Genomic DNA, 17,944 nt, shown 5'->3' on the forward strand with positions numbered 1-17,944 from the left:
TGCAGGTGAGGAGACTGGCTCCTGACTGACAGGTGACGGCAGCTCGCGGCTCTCAGGTCAGTCTGGTTCTGGTCTGGACTCGACTGTCTGCTCTGTTCAGATTCACTGTTGTTTCTATTTGAGGGAAACTGTGAACATCAAAAGTCTCCGAGCTCCTTTCACACCTTCAGTTTTTCCTTTTCCAAGAAGTATATTTAAGTTGAATTAACCTAACCCTTGTACAAGGCTCCTCTCCAATATCTCATATATCCAAAGATGTTCATACTTTATTTTTTCTTTATGTTAATATCGATCGACATTATTGATCTTCTCTCGGCTCACATGTGATCACTCGTGTCAACGCGTCCTGCACAGTTCAGCCTATTTAAATGAAGCAGCGTGAGACGATGTTTTATGATTAAAGATTGTGATTTTTATTATACTAAATTGCATCTATAATATACAAACATTCACAATAATTTGTACAATCACTTTGTGCTTCTCCCGGATCAGGAGTGAACTGTAAGACGACAAGTTTACATAAACTCTCTATATAATTTGTCCATGGTATACACAGCATAAAAATAAATTCATACTCAACAACCATTATAAGTTCTAATTCTATCATTTACAAATTCACTTAAAAAATAATCAAATGAAGACAATGTCAATATTATTGTATGTTTCCATCCATCTGAAGACACATGTTGGGGAGGACACGTGGAAACGTGCGCTGTGGGAAATATTGAACAATTTGGCAGAATATCTTTATTTTCTATCTTCGTAATATTTAATAATAAATGCACGTTAAAGTTTTTGTTCTCCTCGTCTTCCCTTTTTTTCCTTGAAGTCTTTCATATACACACACACGTGTACCTGTATCTCAGCTGACATGACATTATCAAAATATCACACTTTCCGTCAAAGATACTGTACACAAACACAAAAACCCTCACAACTGAACACGCAATAAATATCATGATAACCACACACACACACACACACACACACACACACACACTCACACACACACACACACTCACGTTCATGTAGGAAACACTGCGAACATGACGGCTACGTGACTACACCTGCTGAAGGGGAAGGAGAGAACCGGCTCCGCTCACACGTGTGAGTATAAAACACGTCGATGTGGCGATGAGACTGTGAAGCAGGGCTGCAGCGCTCAGCGGCAGTCTGGGGTCGAGTCTCCGGCAGTCTGCAGGGGATCTGATCTGATCTCAGGTCTGTGTTGGTTCTGTTTATGTCGAGTTTGGAGTCTGAACTCGCTGAAACAATGTGAGCAACAACATGTTTCAGCAGTGAATGAGTCAGAAAGACTGAGAATGTTCAACAATTTAACATTTCTGACCCTGATGATCTTGTGAATATATTTTGGGTAAATAGCACATAAGTATATTTGCAACTGGATCAGCAGAACTTCCTCCCTCACAAAGTTGGTGTCCAGGTCATCTCCTCCTCCTGACGATTTGAAGTCCGGTGAAGTCTCGTCGTCCACAGAACGTTTCTGGAGCTTCACAGTGAAACAGCAGGAATGTTTTGTGGACGACTTCACATCTTCAGGAGGGAGACGATGACTGGATATTTATTTGTGGTTGTACTGCTCCTTTAAGTAGCTGACGTTTCAGGTGAAAGGCTAAAAAACTGTAACCATCTTTATCTCAGTCCTTCACCTGTTCGTCTGCCTTCTTTTGTTTTACTGGCAGTTTGAAGGCTTTGTGTCGTCGGCTGCAGCTTCATCTCCACCGCTGTGTTTGTATAATCACGCTTCTTGTTAGTCGTCTATTTTTCCTCAGTATGTTTCAAACTAAAGTGCTCATCAGACCGACAGCAGGGCTGAAACCAACACCTGCTGCCATCATCGATTAATCTGTCCTATTTCTACTTTTAATCGACTCTGACACGAGATGCAGAGCTGAGAACACGTCTTCACCCTCGAGGGGAAAGAGTTCTGAGAGTAAACCAGGAGATGAACCTGAGTGATGTTCTGATGTTTAAAAGCGTGATTCTGTTGAATATGCAGAACGCCGTCTTTGTTCATCGCTGTCAGCTTTCAGCAGCTCGTCTCACAGACTGACGCCTCGTTCTGAGTGCTTCCATTGTGTCGACTGACATCAGCGTAGCAACAGAACGACAGCTCGTCCTCTCAGCCTGTCAGCACGACAGGAGGACGGACTGCAGATGGTCAGAACCGCCGTCAGTATCAGCTTCTCATGTTTGTGATTATTAGCTGTGCAACACATACTCCAGTATATCATCAGCGTCAGGTCAGCGTGGAGACAGAACAGGGGTGATGTTGGTTTTAGACGGTGGACGGTTGGATTGTTCTGTTTATTGTGAAAATAAGAGTCAAAATATTTCCTTTCTTCACATGTAAGAGTTCATCCTGTTGATTATTAGACTCAGTAGTGAAGTGAAGCTGCAGGCTGTCAGACTGTCACCTCTGAGAGACAGAGGCTAGCTGTTAGCATGCTAACTTCAGTCTTCACTCTGTTCATGATGTTTGCTCAGTTTCTTTCTTTACTTAAGATTTCTGTGGACTGATTGTGGCGACACCTGTGGTCACTGGTGGTAACTGCAGGTGTAGTGACTAATGATGCAGGTGTGTCATCATGGTTCGTCTGTTTACAGACGATCAGTCACTGTGTTTTTAAGTCACCAGCAGCTTGTTACTGCCACGATCCAACATCGTCCTCCACATGATCTTCAGACTCTACGGAGATTCTACCTGTTAGTCTCCTGTGTGAGGATTAAAATGTGTATAATTAAACTCAAAGATAATAAATTCTCTCTTACATTAATTACAGTCCGGGTCATAATGGTTATATACTGTCAGCACATCGCTCCCACAGCGGAGGAAATATCTTGGAATGGACTCGACACTGAGTCACGTCTCAGCTCCAGCTTCAGTAATCTTCCCTTCCCTCCTTCCTTCCTTCCTTCCTTCCTTCCTCGCCTGCCTGCAGCACAGAGCCAGTCTGACAGAAGAACCAGCAGCAGCCGGCACAACAGCAGATATTTTGACACTTCCTGTCAGGTCACAAGCTGACTGAGACACGGCGAGGCGCACTGCAGCTGCTGCAGTGGATCTGAGAAACTCTCTGTTCTTCCAGACGAGACAGCCAACAGGTTTACCATGAACTGAGCCTCTCGTGCAGACTGAAGGACGGACTGTACGAGGCGGGATGAATCTCAAGTGACTCGGACGTTAAGCAGCGTGATGTCGGGTGATGCCTGCATGTCTTTACACTTTTAAGACGTGAGCAGTGATCAGCCTGTTGGACTGACTAACGCAGACTGACTAACCTGACAGAGCCGCAGGAAATAAAGACTGTGGCCAAAAGAAGAGCATCATTCATCCATCAGTCATCTGTCAGAGCAGCTCACTGACTCTCAGAGACGTTTTCATGTAATTATCACTCACGTCTCCTGTTCAGCATCTGGAGGTTACACGATCCGTATCTCGTTACCTCTTACGTCACTGATCTCATAATTCTGAGATATGAATAATTTCTGGTAAATCTAAGATACAGAAGTCCCAAAGATGCAGAATTCATAATCATAAGGAAATATTATCATCCTGTTTCAGTCATTAAAGTGTTAAAGTTCCTAAAGTTTGTGAAGGAAAGTGTTCTGATTGTTCCAGTGTTGTTCTGTTCAATGATCTGTTTCATTAACATCTCATGTTTAGTTTAAAAACTCTTCAGAGAATCATCACCAGATTGTTTTTGGGACTCGACCCGTTCAAGTCTTCGACTCGAGTGATTCGGGCTGCAGCCCTGCTGGGAGTTGTGCATCAGTGGTGAAGCCCTGAAGCCTTTCGAGCCACAAACAGCACTAAGTAAGGCCAGAAACAGCAGGAGGGCTGGAGGCGTATCGTATAGGAGACTATCTACTGGAGAAGCAGCCTGTCTGATGTTGTGGCCTGTAAACTTGTGGACATGAGCAGCGGTGGAGTTTCGTCGTTGTGCTACACTTTGAGAGGAGAGGCAGTGCTGTGCTTACCTGTGGACCCTGCTTCCTGCTTCCTGCTTCCTGCTTCCTGCTTCCTGCTTCCTGCTCTACCAGCAGCACACTCTCAACAAAATATACATTTGGCGTCTTGTTTCTTTTTGTTTTGTGGACTCTACCTGCAGCCTCCTCTGGTTTAATCTTGACATGTTTTAGTCTGCATGGAAAGAGCAACACACACCGGTGAGTCTCAGACAGCGCGATGTGTTAGTTACTCTCATTTGGAAGTATTTAGTTACTCTCAATATCAGAGTCTCTGTGGAGTAATGTGTTACTGATTCATCATATTGGACCAAAATCTGCAGGTCGCACTTGACTGTGATGTTTTTTTTCCTTTTCTCTGATGAACTCAAAGCGATGGACAGAGATTCTGAATCTGCAGCCATTTCAGCTTTTCTGCTGATACGATTTTTATTCTGGGAATATTTTTTCTGGTGACTGTAGAATAATCTTTATTTACCTCATTTCATTCGACCTAATGAAGCTGGTTGTCTTTGTTTAATGCCTTCTGCAGAATCAGTACAAGACTGACCACAAGACCAACCTCACAAACATGTTGTGGCGTTGGCGGAGGAAACCAACACGAGCTCTGGGGGAAACATCACTCCACAGAGAATCTCCAGCTGGGATTTGAACCCAGGATCTTCTTGCTTGTTCTGTGGACGTCATGTGACCCTGCCGCTGAGTGCTGTACTGAACCTTTCATACACGTTTGTTCATTTGTCTATTTTGAATCGTCTTTTCAACAAGATGTGTCATCAACCAGACTTTCACATCTGTCAGCTCTCTGCAGACGCGGTACAGCTCGGTCACATCAGCATTTATACGAAGTCAGTTCACAGGATTTAGGATTGACAGAATCTGACTCACAATCAGGAAAACATCAGGAAACATCTTGACGGCACTGCACAAAGACGTCAAGACAGAGGAAGCTAACGTGGCTAATCAGCTGAGATCCACTTTATATAAACCATTAATTAAACAAAGTTATTGTCCTGTTAGCGACCTAAGCTAACAAGCCAGCTCATATAACCAGTATAAAAGGAATCGAACTTGTTAGCTACATTGATAAGCTAACAATCTCTGTGACGTCTCATTTCCTCATTAACCTTAACTCGGACTTCTTGTACCTCGCTCAGCTAGCACGTTAGCATTTCCTTTTAGCAGTGAAATCTACAGCGGCTCTACGACCGATTCAAAAGCACCAAATGACATTTTGTCTGGAGTGCACTGCCGGCCTTCCTCCTCCGTCTACGTAAGGACCAACCGTGGACACTCGGGGACAGGACGGGAATGAAACTGGCTATATAAACGTTAGTTAGCATAAACCGCAGTAGGCGTAGTGATTATTACTGCTCACAAACATGGACTGAAGCAGAGAGAGTGTTGAGGAATGTTACGATAGTTAATCTGTTTTTTTCTTTTTCTCGAGAGATTTGGGGGGGAAGGTGAACGAGGCGACAGTGGAGGGATGAACGTCGACCAACGATCAGCAGCACTTCTGAGGTAGCTGGGCGGGCTTGTCGGTCAGTTTGGTGGTCTTGGTACCGGGAGCCGCCGGCGCCTCCACGTCCACACGCTCCGACATCTTCACGCAGATGATGTCAACCAGGCGCTCGAAGACCTGCCGCACGTTGATGTTCTCCTTGGCGCTCGCCTCGTAGTACTCGAAGCCTGCGGGAGGAAACAGACGAGCTGAGTCGCTGATATGGAATGTGGAGAAAAGGCGTGTTAGTGTCTCGTATCTGCAGAGAGTTTCTGATTTTCTCTCTTTGTTGCTGCTCGGGACGCTTTACCAACCCAACATGTGTCTATTTGACGTCCTGGGAATGAGACTCAACAATCAACTGTCTTTGTGGTGCGTTCAGGAACAGCTGGGACAAATCCTACTGATTCTACCTTTAACTTTAATAGTCTTTGAATTCTATTAACATGACGTGAGCTTCAGTTAGCTTTGAGCACAAATGTCCTTCAGAGGGAGACTTTTTACTCTGATACTCTGAGTCCATGTCAGAGCCTGAACTCTGTTACTGGACTGGAGGAAACAAGCTGGATCAGAACTTCTACTTTTACCCACAAGTCTCTGAACTTCTACTGGAGGACAGGATGTGTGGAGTTCATAAAATCTGGTAAAGCAGACAAAATTAGTTGATTAATCAATTTATCCACTGACAGAAAATGAATGATCAACTTCTGGGCTGAAGTTAATTTTCATGTAAAAACATTTCACCAGCTTCATCGATGCAGATATTTGTACCTTCTGTTAACTAAAGTTGAATCGCCTTTAATCAGTTTAGCGTTTATTAACGATGACTATCACAAAGTGTGATCAATGCTGTGAGAAAGAGCAGCTGTCGAGCAGGTGAATCCAGTGACGTGACCTCCGGCTGTTTGTACTGACGAATATCTAAATACTTTCATTTGTGTGGCCGGAGCCCAAGGCCAGCGAGGTGTTTGAATTAATCATGTTACATACTGGTTTCACTCCTCTGCTGGGAGCTGTTTCACATCAGCAAACAGCTCTGAGTGAAAAAGTTAGAAAATCAAGTGTGCTGCGAGAAACTGCAGACGAGATCCGACGATGACGAGCGATGACGTCACATTTTCTATCTTGAAAAGGTGAATAAACACAAAGTGAGTCAAGTTTTTTTAAGATGTTGGAGGGTTTTTTTTTATCTGCGTCAGCATGAGCTCACACCTCCATCAGCCTCGTGGACACCAGCTTACAGAAGATATTTGTGAAGTGGGAAGAAAAGTGTGAAGACAGCAAACAAACCTTGAGATGCTCAAACAGACTGAAACCACACCCGACTTAAAGCCTGGAGACGTTCACAGAAACATGTTTTACTCTGCAGCCTCCAACAGAAGCTGAGACCCAGGTGGAGCTGTGTGATGGTGTCTCAGTGAGCTGAGGTGATTTTAATCCTGCTCAGAGCTCATAAACTCTTAATGCTTCACCTCCACCTCAGGAATAATTACAGCTGCAGTGAGCTCCTGTTGGCTGTGAACCGGCTGCTCCTCTTGTCCTTTAGATCCCGTCCACAGAGACGTCCTCGTACTTTGAACACGAACGACTTTCTGTTTGAAATGTGACTTTGTGTCTAAAAGGAGGAACTCAGGAATGTGCTGTGTAATCTGATGGATGCTAAAACAATAACACAGACATAAAGTCCTCAGTCAGGGACATGATGTCATCGAACTGCATCGGTGCCAGAGTTTGGCACCACTTCTGTTGCAGTCTACGGGAGATTCATGTTAGCAGACTAGAAGCCAACACGTCTACGTCATTCAACCTCCGATGAAGAGCAGCTTCGACAGACTGAGCGTCGCGGTAAAAGGACAAACCATTCCTCCATCTCTCCACTCTCAGTTTCTCAGGTTATCAATCTGGCTGATGGAGGATTTTGTGTTTCATTACTTATTTATAAAATAAATGATGGTCTAGAGTTTCTGATTGAGGATCGTAACAGATACAGATGTTATAATACCCAAACTAAACTGACTCTGTGACTGATAAATAACATCATCTACAGTTTTTGATACGGTGACCAGGCGTTAGATATTCATAACTAGGATGCATTATCCTCTGAAGTACACAGGTGGAGTTAGACGTGAGGGCGAACAGAACAGAAAACCGAGCATTAAATTATTTTCTGACCTCAGAAGGTGTTTGTCTTTCACACCTGAACAACTGAAGCAATCAGTCACTTCAGTCCACTTGTGTCTGAGTTGGAATATCAGATATTCTGGTAACATGAACCTGTCTGTGGTCGTCATGTCAGAGTTGTGTTAACACCTGAAAGCTGAGCTGAAGAGTATCTCTCAGCACGTCTCACCTAACTGGTCGGCGAGGTGTTTCCCTTTCTCCGGAGGAACGACTCTCTCCTCGTCCATGTCGCACTTGTTGCCCACCATGATCACCTGGGCGTTGTCCCACGAGTACGTCTTAATCTGAGTGGCCCTGAAAACACATTTTAAAAGCTTTATTTGAAACCTTGCATGTGAAACAAACACAGATACGCTTCTGAGTAGTCACTCACCAGTCCTGGACGGCGTTGAAGGACTCCTCATTGGTGATGTCGTACATCAGGATGAAGCCCATGGCGCCGCGGTAGTAGGCCGTGGTGATGGTGCGGTAACGCTCCTGTCCCGCCGTGTCCTGGAAACAAAGACAAGCAGCCAATCACACGTCTGCTGAACATCGGACCACAGTCGGTGCAGATCCAGACCTGCTGGAGGAATAAACACCTGGAGTCTCATCAGATTCTGCTCTGATCCGGAGAGGTTTACCGACGGGAGGAGAGCTCAGGAATGACTTTGTAACCTCTGGGATTAACTTCCTGTTCATCCTGCTGAGTGCTGAGTTCACTCAGAGGCTCACCTGGATTGCTTTTCATGTCCTCCCTTTGTTTGTTTTCCCTCCTGACTGTTCTGTTAGTCAATCACCTCTTCGTGTATTCATGCCCTCATCTTCTCACCTCTCTTCATCCAGTTCTTCTGCTCTGTTTGGTCCTTCCTGTCTCATCTTCCAGTCAACTGTTTTCCTGCTTTTGGCTCCTGATCCCTCGTTTTATTTGTTTTTTCTTTGTTTTGCTTTTGTTTTGTTATCTGCCTCTTTTTGCTCTCCTGCCTTAGTGCCTTCATCACTAACGAAACTGAGGCACTAAACTCGTCACCCAGCTCCTCAAACTGGAACGATGCCTCTCTGGTTGCATGTAGTCAAACGTGCCCACGTCCCTCAGTTATGAGTCTGACGTGACTCATAGAAATCTGTCGGCATGTTTCGTGTTGTGCTCTCGGATGGACCGAACATGTCCGTCCACTGTTCTGTCAGAACCGTTGGACACTGTGTCGTGGTGACAGTGAGCAGCAATAAGTCCACGTCCCGACACGCTGAGCTGGAATATCAATCTGTTACATTCTGGCATCAGAATCAAACCGGCGACCGACTGATGCGGCTGTTACTGCAATTGTTGTTTCCATGGAGACGAAGTGTCAGTGATGCTGGAAGTCAGACCGGCTCCTTCATCGAGTCGTTTCACCGGTTCAGTTTCCTGCATGAAACACTCACACACACGCACGCACACACACATACACACACGTGCACACACACGCAATCACGCACGCACGCATGCACACACACACACACACACACACACACACACACACACCTGTTCTCACCTGCAGTAACACACAGCGATGTGCTGAACTTCACACTGACACTCAGTCTACACTTTAACACCTTTCACCTCTTCATCGTCTTCATCATCAGTCTGTTCATTAGCCGACTCTACACATCACAGCTCGTCTCTGCTTGTTCTGCAGGAAAGAGGCTAAAAAGGTTCTGACGGACCAGCGGGGCAGGCGGTCTTTCATTGCACTTCTTTATAATTATGACAGTATTGACACTGATAAGTATAAACAATAAAATACACAGCAAACCTTCACACACACTCTCATCAAACACTGGAGACCAAGCCGGGCCCATCAGAACCATCAGGCTGAGACCACGTCCACAAAGACAGAGTGGACGAAGAAGGAACCGAAGCCCACCAGAGGAGAACTTCAAACCTGTGGCTACACAGACTGGACCTTTGTCAGAACCTCTGAAAGATCCAGAGCAGACAGAGCAACAGAACTATATATACGACTACAGCTGAGGAGGATGAAACACTAAATTAAAACATCATGGCTCCAATCCATGGCTGGATTTTGTGTAACTCCTCAGTTATGGAGACATTCTCTGATTTAATCTCTCAGGAACAGAGCGACTTGTATCATCCTCGTCTCCTCTCAGACTCCAAACCGTCTTATCTGACGCACCGATCGATCCGAGCCGCCGGCGCTGATCGTCGCTCGACTGCAACAAACCAGCTGAGCCTCAATGTGACTTTCAGGCCGTCCACAACAACTCCTGCAACATTCAGCTGCCATCCTCCACCGTTTCATCCTCACACCACTACAGCTGGTCTGGGTGCAGTCACTCCTCTAAATTTAGCTCCTTTGTGCTTCGCTTCCTCTGCACCCATTCACCAATCCTCCTCCGTCTTCTTGTGGGATACAGCAAGTGCTTGAATGCATTTAATTAAGTGAAATTTGATGTGGAGCATGATTATGATTGTGTGTGTGTGTGTGTGTGTGTGTGTGTGTGTGTGTGCAGCAGCAACATTAATCATGGAGGGTGATAAGCAGAGCTCCAGGCAGCAACTGATTCCTCTCAGTTTGGTTGAAAGCAGCGAGAAATGTGTGTTTGATTTCTACAGAAGACGACGTCACTGCGCTCCAACAACGCGGCCAAAACTATGTGGACAACTTAGCATCACTATATGGGACAAACAGACTCCATGTTTCTACTCAAAGACAGAAAGAAGTTCATGAGGAACATTTGCTGAATGAACAAAAAGGTCCAAATGATGCAGAATGAGTCAGAGACAGAGTTTCACAGAGTTTATAAAGTGTCTCCAACTCAACAACTCACTAAACTGACACATTTGTTAAGGGAGTCTGGGGACTTTCTCCACGGGGACAAAGAAGTCGCCTATATTGTTCCTGTTTAGTGTCTTTGTAACATGTGACATGACACAAAGTCTGGTGATGTTTAGTTCATGGGCTTAATAAACTGAAAGTGTGTTCACCTGCACAGTTGAGACAATAGAACATCTCAGGTAAAAACTGTTAATTCCATAATGATACTGTTCTGGGATAACATCTCATTAATTTGACAAAACTAAAACAAAAATGTATTCTTTACAGTTCATTTACTCCAGATCCTGGAGGGTTTTGTTAGCATGCCTGTGGCTAAGCTAAGCTAAGCTAAAGGTGTGTTAAAACACAGAGTTTAACTGTTTGTTGTGCTGTATTGTTTTTTGAGTGTTTATGTGTCTCAGTTCTATTTTTACTCATCGCTGTGCTTTCAGTTTTAATCAATCAGCTCTGATTAGCTCTGCTTATGGCCCAACACACACACACACACACACACACATACACACACACACACACACACACACACACACACACACACACACACACACACACACACACACACACACACACACACACACACTCTCCCTCACCCCTCCAAGCCTCTCTATTCCCTGCCGGGTCTCAACCTCTTCGCCCCAAGAGGTCTGTTTAATTGCCACAGAAGACAGCACTGTTGTGTGTCAGTGTGTGTGTGTGTGTGTGTGTGTGTGTGTGTGTGTGTGTGTGTGTGTGTGTGTGTGTGTGAGTGTATGTGAGTGTGTCGGCGAGAGTGTGAGTGAGCGTGAAGAGCTGCTGCCATGGCAACAACATCACCAGTGATGATACAAGCTGTAGCCCTGAAGTCTGTGTCTGTCTTCTCTCCCTCCAGCAGCTCGTTGTTGACCGAGAGCAGAACATCGTGTTACACCACATTTCTCTGCTCTCTGATTGGCTGTGACAGGATGTTACGATATGTTACACGACCGTATGTGACTGGATGTTACCGTACGTTACGATATTGAATGACCAAGTGTTGGTAAATCACAGCATCATATAAACGTGTTGTTATATATTGTATCTTACTGTGTGTTTAATAATCCTGCAGTCTGTCATAGAATCATATATTACATGTTACATCACAACATATTACATTACATCATGTTATGTTACTTTATGTTCTGTTAAATGTTACAATATGCTGCATTACATTATCAAATATATTCAGCTATGTTACAGTTTATTGAATCACCTCAGCTGCTGTATATAAAACCTCATTGTGTGTTATAATACACTACAGTGTACAACAGTGTACTACATAGTTATATGTTACATATGTTACAAAACATTATGTTATGTTACAGTGTAATATGCTACTATTACTCTTTAGTATGTTTTGTTGTGGTACATTACAGTATATTGTATTAAATGTTATATTGCTATGTGACAACATTTTATATTACCATTTGTTATAACATGATATGTTACAGCTTATGTTATTTAATGTTATATTACAAGTTTTATATGACCTCATGGTATGTTGTGCTTTTGTCATATTACCGTTCTTTATCTTATAATATATAACAGTATGTTAAGCTATGCACATCACATGATGGTATGTTACAGTATAATATATTACTGTGTAATGTTACAGCATATCATGTTACTACTAAACATTGTGTTACATTATATTACAATAAAGTAAATCATATGTTTTATTCCTCTGTATTACGTAACCAGTTGTTATTGTATGTAACAATATTTTTCATCACCATGTGATACGTTATACAGTGTTTATCATTTCATAATGTGTTACAGAAAATGTAATGTTGTGTTACGTTATGTTGTTATTTCAGTCAAGATATGTGAAGTACTTCCTTATGTATTGTGTCATATAAACACACACATATATAGTTACATTAAATTGTGTTATAATATGTCACGTTATGTTATGTTGGATTAAAGATTCATGTGTTATGTTTCACTATATGATGTTAACGTATGCTTCCATTTTGTTCACAGTTCCCTGTGACATGTTTTGACAGACGGTTAACGTTACGTGACGCAGGTCGAACACTTTGTTTGGTGTGTGAGCTCACAGCAGCATCTCGATGCGTCGCCTGGGTTGTCGTCTGTCAACTCGTCTGCAAACATCACTGTTGTGTTTCCAACATGTGTCAACTCACATCCAAGCGTCTGAACATTCACCTCCGCTGACACTTTCAGATCAACAAAATATCATCTTATGGGTGATTTAAGTAACAGACATTCGTCCCTACATGACAAACAACATGGTGGTGGATGATTTAAATTCTGACAGGTGAGGAATCAGTGAGACAAACATGAACCACGCTCACCCAGATCTGCAGCTTGATCCTCTTGTCGTTGCGATAAACCGTCTTCACCTTGAAGTCGATGCCCACGGTGCTGACGAAAGAGTTGCTGAAGGAGTCGTCGGCGTAGCGGAACAGGAAGGACGTTTTCCCCACGCTGCTGTTGCCGATGATCAGCAGCTTGAACATGTAGTCAAAGTTCTGGTCGGAGCCGTCCCGCTGGCCGAAACGCTGGTCTGCCTTCGCCATCTGGATGTTTGGTTTGACGAGGGAGAGAAAACACAATTAGTATCATGAAAACTCATCCAAACACAAGCCAAAGTTTCACTGCAGACACAGATACACTTTCATTACAGCTTTCCTTGGGCACAGCAATACTTTGAGCTAACGGCTAATATTACCATGCTAACATGCTAACAATTTTTTTCAGCCTGAACATCTGTACATGTTTACGGTCCCACAGTGATCCAGTGTATCAAGCTGCAAAGTTGGAACATGAAGAAATGTTCTGACTCATAACTGTGTTCTGCAGAAACGTACATCAGCAACACTGACTCTGGCAGGTTGGTTGTGTATAAAACGTCTCTGTGATCCCACCATTAACTGTTCATCACTGGGTACATGAACAATTCAACACAAGGAAATGACATTTGTTCACATGGTTAATGTATTATCATAAATACACCAGGTGACACCTGTGTTTGAACTAAAATAGAGTTTTTTCAGAGGAACTGAACACTTTTCATGTTTCTCTAAGACAATCCTCCGACCTCTTGCCGTGATGAGACTGTTTCAGAGGATCAAGCTGCTCGTCTTTGTTCCCTGAAAGCTGCAGTTTCAAAGTTTCCACCTGTCGATGAGCTGCAGCAGAACATGATTCAGCACAGAGAGCCAGCGGTCCCGCGGCGCGTTACACAAAGACACAGTGCAAACAAACGTTTCCTGTTAGACTTCACCTGTCGAGTCACATGAAGTCAAATAAAAGCCCGAGCGGCTCTCTGCTCGACCTTGCGGTCAGGTAGCAGTCGGTGAGCGAGGGCTGAATGAACGAGAGCAGCAGATGTCAGAGCTGAAGATCCTGCTGGGCTCGGTCCACTGTGGACTCAGCGTGTCGGTCAGGGCCCGGCAGGACCACATGACCACAACATGGATCAGCACTGATGAGTCTAGTTGTGGGAAACTGATATTTTGAATCCTTATCGTGTGATTCATTTGAAACCATTTGGCAGAAAACAGAGTTGAGACGGATCCAATCCAATATCAGCACCAGTACTTTTACACCAAAATCAGCTTGTATGTTAAACCTGCTAAAAATAGATGTTTGACCTTTTTCCTGCTGCCAGTTTCCATAATACCTCTTAGAATAAAAACAATCACATGTACATTTCAGTGTTAATGTGAAATGTGTTAATTTCACGTTTTTAAAGTTGTTGTTCCCATATGAAGAACAAAATGTGGAATTTCATGTGATTTTACTTTACCTTATTAACATTATTTTCTTTTCACGTGTTGATTCTGTGAATTTAAAATGTGAAAAGGCAAATTTCACGTTACAGTTTTTTATTCTCAGATAAATTTTCCACTCACGTGACATTTGTTAAGCTTTTTGCTCACATGTGTAAATAGTTTCATATTAAAGTGAAAATGTGAATGTTATGTGATTTTTTGTGTCATGTTTTGTTTCCACGTTCTGATCGGTGAACATGTTCGTTATATATGAGTGACTGAATGTAAAACATGTGGTGACAGATGTTACATGTCCTGTCTTCTGAGGTCATAATGATAAATATCACAGTCTGAATTGGACCCGTCCGGACTCTGCGGGTCTGTGTGAGGCGTTCAGGCTCCTGTGAGCTGTAGGAACACTGAACATTCCTGCAGCCAGTGAAACGTTACAGACACACGTCAGAGCCGCAGACTCCACCTGGGAGGATATTATGGGATGTTATATGAACATTGTCTCATTTGGGGTTTACGATCGATGTATGTGATTATGAAACATTTCAGTTCATATGATGGAGAAACTGATTAAAACACACGAGGGGAACCGTATATGGACCCGAACCCTTCATGTAGAGATGGTATCAGGAGCGTGTTGGTCCGCTGGCGCACCGGCTCAGGTGTGATCGACGGTTCTGGATTCATGTCAGCCAACAGCATCAGGCCCGTGTGTGTGTGTGTGTGTGTGTGTTGATTAAACGGCTGTTAAACGGTGTCGGTCGTGTTGCCTGTCTGTGTCTGTGTGTGTGTGTGTGTGTGTGTCTGTCGGTCCGTGTCTTACCTCTGCTGGGCGGGTCTCTCTCTGCACCTGATGGAGAGCTGTTCGGTGTCCGCGCTCCCAAAAATTTCACCAAAAACCCACAAATTGATCCTCGACAGCAGCGACAACGCGTCCGATCAGATCCTCCCAGCGTCTCTTCAGAAGTCAGAAGGCTGGTCTGCTCTCAGCACCGCTGCTCTTCATCAGCTGAAGCGGCTGAATCGGCTGTGAAACGTCTTTTCGGCGCCGCACGCAGCTTCTTTACGCACGGCTCTGCGCGGACATCCTGCGTTAATTCAAGGTGGAGCGACGCGATGTGGGAATATTTGCAAAGAGGCGTCTGCTGCCTGTCACCTCCTCCCTCCTAAAAATAACCACCACCGGCTTCTCTGTGAATGAACTGCGCTTTATTTATTTCTTTCCTCCTCCCGGCTGTTTGCAGGCAGCTCCTCCGCCCAATCAGGCGGCAGATCTCTGCAGACGCGCAGCGGCAGGAGCGGCAGGAGCGGCAGGAGCGGCAGGAGCGGCAGGAGCGGCAGGCGGCAGGAGCGGCAGGAGCGGCAGGAGCGGCAGGAGCGGCAGCGTCCTATGACTCATAACTGAGGCGGTGAGGCGTGTGATTGTTTCAGCATCAGTAACAGAGACGTCGTCCTGAAGAACCAGAAACACTCTGCAGCCTGTTGGTGCTGCAAACACACAAACACACAACACAGGTGCGTTAATTCACACTGACTCACCTGTGAGCTTTGTGTGTGTGTGTGTGTGTGTGTGTGTGTGTGTGTGTGTGTGTCAGCTTCTCCTCCACAGCGTCACTGAGGCATCTTAATGTTGCATCATCACATTATATCACAACACTGGCTGATGATAATCAATACTTTGTTATCAGGGATAACGATAAACACATCAGCTGCACAAATTATCGGCCGATAACGGAACATTTACATTATCGGTTATCGTCGGATTAATAAATTATAATACACAGCCAGTCTTTTGATGTGCAGCGTCTCCACACAGCAGCTGGTCTATCACCTGTAAAACTGTTCTGTGATCAGCCAATAAAAGCAGAGAACAACAACAAACAGCTGATGTCACCGTGGTAACGCCAAACTGCTGCAGCTGTGGAGCCACAGACGTCGTCACAGGGGAAACAGTCTGAACACAGCGGCAGAATATCACATCAACATGAAACATGTTGGATTCCATCGTTGGTTATTTTATCAGTATCGGCCCTGATGGTCAGAGTTATCAGTCATAACTCACCTCCATAACTGTGAGAGGATTTACTGGTTCTGGTTCCAGTCCACATCTTTTACCTCGACACGTAAACAGTTGAAAAGGATTCAGAAATGTTTGGCTTGGTTGGTGGAGCGGGTGTCCCATGTGCAGGGGCTTTGTCCTCTGCGGTGGTCCTGGGTTCGAGTCCCGGCCTGGGTCCCTTTGCCGTGTGTCCCTCCCCCTCTCTCTCATCCTGTTTCCTATCCATCCTCAGCTGTTCTATCAATTAAAAGGAAAAAAAGGATTCAGAAATATGTGATTATTGTCCTTTATTAATTATTATAATCAGCGTCAGCATCAAATCACGGCCAGACTGAAGGGTTCAGCGCATTAAACTGTCAAACACCTCACAGAACCTGGGTCGGAACCTGGCCCAGTCACACCACAGCATCAGAACATCAACACATCCGGTTCACTGAGCCTGAATCCACTGAACAAACCCAACAAGAGTCCAATCAGCAGCCGTCCAATCAGCAGCTGTCCAATCAGCAGCTGTCCAATCAGCAGCTGTACAGTCAGCAGCTGTCCAATCAGCAGCTGTCCAATCAGCAGCTGTCCAATCAGCAGCTGTCCAATCAGCAGCTGTCCAATCAGCAGCCGTCCTGTAGAGTCTCAGAGGACAGGAGCAGTTTTATGAACCACTTCTCAGGAGTTAGACGCCAAACAAATGTGCAAACATCCAGCTCACATGTGACATTATTTTCTTTTCGCATGTTAGAATTTGAGTTCACGTGAGAAAACGTCCAGTTCACATGTGAAATGTGGACCGCACACACGAGGAAGCCGAGTTCACGTGCCTCATGGGATTTCATGTGATTTTATTTAACGTGTTTTGTTTCCACGTGTTCATGAATGTGATCCACATGTGAAAATGACAGTTTCACATGTTCTTCCATCCACAGGTGAACATTCCATTTCATGTGAGACATTTTCTTCTCATAATGTTAAAACTTGAGTTCAGCTGTGAAACAGGAACAAACACTTGATGAAATAAAAGTTTACAGATGAATCTGAGTGCCAGCTCAGCGTCAGTAACAGGAGAGAGGACGAGTCCACAGAGACTCAGCATACTGAAGTCTGGATGCTTCAGCTGACTCGGGACTCTGACTCTTGTGGACTCTGTTGGTCTTTGACTGCAGCTGCTCTACTCGCGACCTGCATGTTGGACCACGAGGTTCTCGTAGGTCCACATCTGCTGTGTTGCCTCTGGAGGTCCAACCTGTTCAGTTCTGATCATCTTCCTCCTCTTCGATACCATCAGACCACTCTTACCTGGTCTGAATGATCCTGGTGTCTCACTTACAGCCTGATGTCATCATGTAGATATTGAATATGTATATATTTCCATATATATTCACAATTTATTTATATAACTATCTTTTATTATATATGTGTATATGTGTGTATGTATATATACACAGATATTATCAAAAATAAATAAATGTGTATACACACAGTTATATATATATCCAGATATTTACATATATATTTACATATATATACACATAAAGATAAAGATTTACATATACATTTACATATTTCAACATATGTAGATTTACATATAGAGATTTACATCTATTTACATATGTTAACATGTATATATTTACAT

The 17,944-nt window shown here is 44.1% G+C and overlaps 1 protein-coding gene across 1 annotated transcript; it reads right to left on the bottom strand.

Moving 5' to 3' along the window:
• Positions 1-389: 389 nt before the first annotated feature.
• Positions 390-15,461, bottom strand: rab3b (RAB3B, member RAS oncogene family). The gene is made up of 5 exons (XM_037114862.1): positions 15,082-15,461; positions 12,825-13,049; positions 8,049-8,167; positions 7,845-7,969; positions 390-5,682 (listed from the first exon to the last, which is right to left on the bottom strand). The coding sequence occupies exons 2-5, from the start codon at positions 13,047-13,049 to the stop codon at positions 5,498-5,500; spliced, it is 654 nt and encodes a 217-aa protein (XP_036970757.1). The 5' UTR covers positions 15,082-15,461; the 3' UTR covers positions 390-5,497.
• Between the last annotated feature and the right edge of the window lie 2,483 nt (positions 15,462-17,944).

The sequence above is a fragment of the Acanthopagrus latus genome, chromosome 11 (assembly GCF_904848185.1).
Source record: "Acanthopagrus latus isolate v.2019 chromosome 11, fAcaLat1.1, whole genome shotgun sequence".
Taxonomy (NCBI): domain Eukaryota; kingdom Metazoa; phylum Chordata; class Actinopteri; order Spariformes; family Sparidae; genus Acanthopagrus; species Acanthopagrus latus.

Bases quoted from the DNA above. Each gene is read 5' to 3' on its own strand.
- rab3b (XM_037114862.1), bottom strand. From the start codon at position 13,049: ATGGCGAAGGCAGACCAGCGTTTCGGCCAGCGGGACGGCTCCGACCAG. The intron at 7,970-8,048 runs GTGAGTGACTAC...ATGTGTTTTCAG, and splicing joins TTCAACGCCGTCCAGGACTG to GGCCACTCAGATTAAGACGT. The intron at 5,683-7,844 runs GTGAGACGTGCT...TTCCTCCCGCAG, and splicing joins ACACCTCGCCGACCAGTTAG to GCTTCGAGTACTACGAGGCG.